The sequence below is a fragment of the Palaemon carinicauda genome, chromosome 8 (genome assembly GCF_036898095.1).
Source record: "Palaemon carinicauda isolate YSFRI2023 chromosome 8, ASM3689809v2, whole genome shotgun sequence".
In the NCBI taxonomy this organism is placed as follows: Eukaryota; Metazoa; Arthropoda; class Malacostraca; order Decapoda; family Palaemonidae; genus Palaemon; species Palaemon carinicauda.
Window position 1 is genome coordinate 162,655,961 of NC_090732.1, and position 2,500 is coordinate 162,658,460.

The following is a 2,500-nucleotide window of genomic DNA, read 5'->3' on the forward strand; positions in this document are numbered from 1 at the left end:
AGTCACCGCTTATAAACTGCAAGAAAACAACTAGAGTTTGGTGTGAGCGGTGATATTTGGAGCCCGAGCAGTCTCCATGGAGCTAGTTTTTCGCTGGTATGACGTCATTAAACTAACCTTCACTTAGGATTATATCGGATTCATCGCTGACGTAAGAAACTAAGTTATGTAGGCTACGCAGTAATGCATATAATAGAGTAAGAAGAGACAGTATCAGTCACATCTATGGAAAAGTTTTCTGGAATCCTTAACTATACCCTTAAAGGAACTTATTATCATTCATCTACCTGTATTTTCCACTTGATAATTGGGTTGGACAGAACAACTGGTCCTCCATGGTCACCAAGGAATATCTTGATTACACTGAATAATTGTCAATAATTGACAATAAACTAAATTCTGAGCTTACACTATCACAGAAGCAGATTTACTGTAGAACTCGCATTTTCAAGGACAATAAAAACACGGGGCGTGTCTGAAAACAGAGACCATGGAAGAACACAGATTCGAATTCATCAATATTCCATCGGATATGTATGAGTATTAAATACACTTATGGGAAAAAATGTCTAAACTATATTTTGTACAAGCGTGATTGGTACTGGGAGCATTACATGATGAGTTTCAGTTTAAAACAAGTTTTGTAATGCGATAAAAATCACTGGCAGCACTGTAAAAGCGCTTTATCAATTTCTTTAAAAACTGTCTGAGTGGTATTTCAAAACTTGGAATTTAACGATGATTGAAATTAGGACATATGTACAGTTGGACATGGGAATTTCTGGAACATTGGCTTTAAAGACGTGTACTTTGTTATACCCTTACTGCGCGGTGAGTTACTATGTAAGCCCCTCTCTCTGCCATTCCTTACGCTAGCTATTTGGTTACTCACCACTCAGCATTGGTGTGACAGGGTGCATTTCTTAAAAGCGGGTTCTACCAGGAAGTATGTACAGTTGGACACAGGAATTTCTGGCACACTGGCTCTGATGACGTGCACCTTGTCATACCCTTACTGCGCGGTGAGTTACTATGTAAGCCCCTCTCTCTGCCATTCCTTACGCTAGCTATTTGATTACTCACCACTCAGTATTGGTGTGACAGGGTGCATTTCTTCAAAGCGGGTTGTACCAGGAAGTATGTACAGTTGGACACAGGAATTTCTGGCACATTGGCTCTGAGGAAGTACACCTTGTCATACCCTTACTGCGCGGTGAGTTCCTGTGTAAGACCCTCTCTCTCCTATCTCTTCTTACGCTAGCTATTTGGTTACTCACCACTCAGAATTGGTGTGACAGGGTGCACTTTTTCAAAGCGGGGTGTACAAGGAATTTCTGTGTCCAACCGTACATTAATACCTCCTTTCACATGATAGAGTGCACTCCTTCAAAGCGAGGTGTACAAGAAATTCCTGTATTCAACCGTACATTAATACCTCCTTTCACATGATTACAGTTTTTTTCTTTAGATCGCAAACTTGTTCAGTTAAAAATATCTTCAGATCACAAAAGTCACAACCGGTATTGGTCAATAACAAGTGAGTAATTACATCCGTCACATAAGTGATGAAATAAACTCGTTGAATCATACATATGAAAATATAAAGATAAATATTTTTTTACGACAAATATGGACGGAATTTATCCTTTTTTTTATCCTGCTAAATTGAAAGTGATTCATGTGATTCATACTTCACAAGCGCGAATATTCAGGAGAACTGTCCTCTGAATCACTCTTGCTTTCTGGATCTGATTCATGTGATTCGTACTTCACGAGCGCGAATATTCAGAACTGTCCTCTGAATCACTCTTGCTTTCTGGATCTGATTCCAGTGATTCATACTTCACAAGCACGAATATTCAGGAGAACTGTCCTCTGAATCACTCTCGCTTTCTGGATCTGATTCATGTGATTCACACTTCACGAGCGCGAATATTCAGGAGAACCGTCCTCTGAATCAATCTTGCTTTCTGGATCCGAATCATGTGATTCATACTTCACAAGCGCGAATATTCAGGAGAACCGTCCTCTGAATCACTCTTGATTTCTGGATCTGATTCATGTGATTCACACTTCACGAGCGCGAATATTCAGGAGAACCGTCCTCTGAATCAATCTTGCTTTCTGGATCTGATTCATGTGATTCACACTTCACAAGCGCGAATTTTCAGGAGAACTGTCCTCGAAATCACTCTTGCTTTCTGGATGCGATTCATGTGATTCACACTTCACAAGTGCGAATATTCAGGAGAACCGTCCTCGGAATCACTCTTGCTTTCTGGATCTGATTCATGTGATTCATACTTCACAATCGCGAATATTGCTCTGAATCTCTCTTGCTTACTGGATCCGATTTATGTGATTCACACTTCACAAGCGCGAATATTCAGGAGTACTGTCCTCTGAATCACTCTTGCTTTCTGGATCTGATTCGCCATGAATCCACTTTTTTATTCTGAAAGGTTCGCCTTTCGCACCCTTTGTCTCCTCGAACAAGTTA

At 40.3% G+C, this 2,500-nt stretch overlaps 1 protein-coding gene across 2 annotated transcripts in view; it reads right to left on the reverse strand.

Annotated features, from left to right (window-relative positions):
• Positions 1–1,973: 1,973 nt before the first annotated feature.
• The window catches only part of LOC137646082 (potassium channel subfamily K member 2-like), a 127,434-nt gene continuing 126,907 nt past the window's right edge, over positions 1,974–2,500 (reverse strand). For both annotated transcript variants that reach the window (XM_068379260.1, XM_068379261.1), the window contains exon 9: positions 1,974–2,500. This exon is cut by the window's right edge and continues 779 nt beyond it. In XM_068379260.1, coding sequence (XP_068235361.1) covers positions 2,371–2,500 — 130 coding nt within the window. In that variant the 3' untranslated portion in view covers positions 1,974–2,370.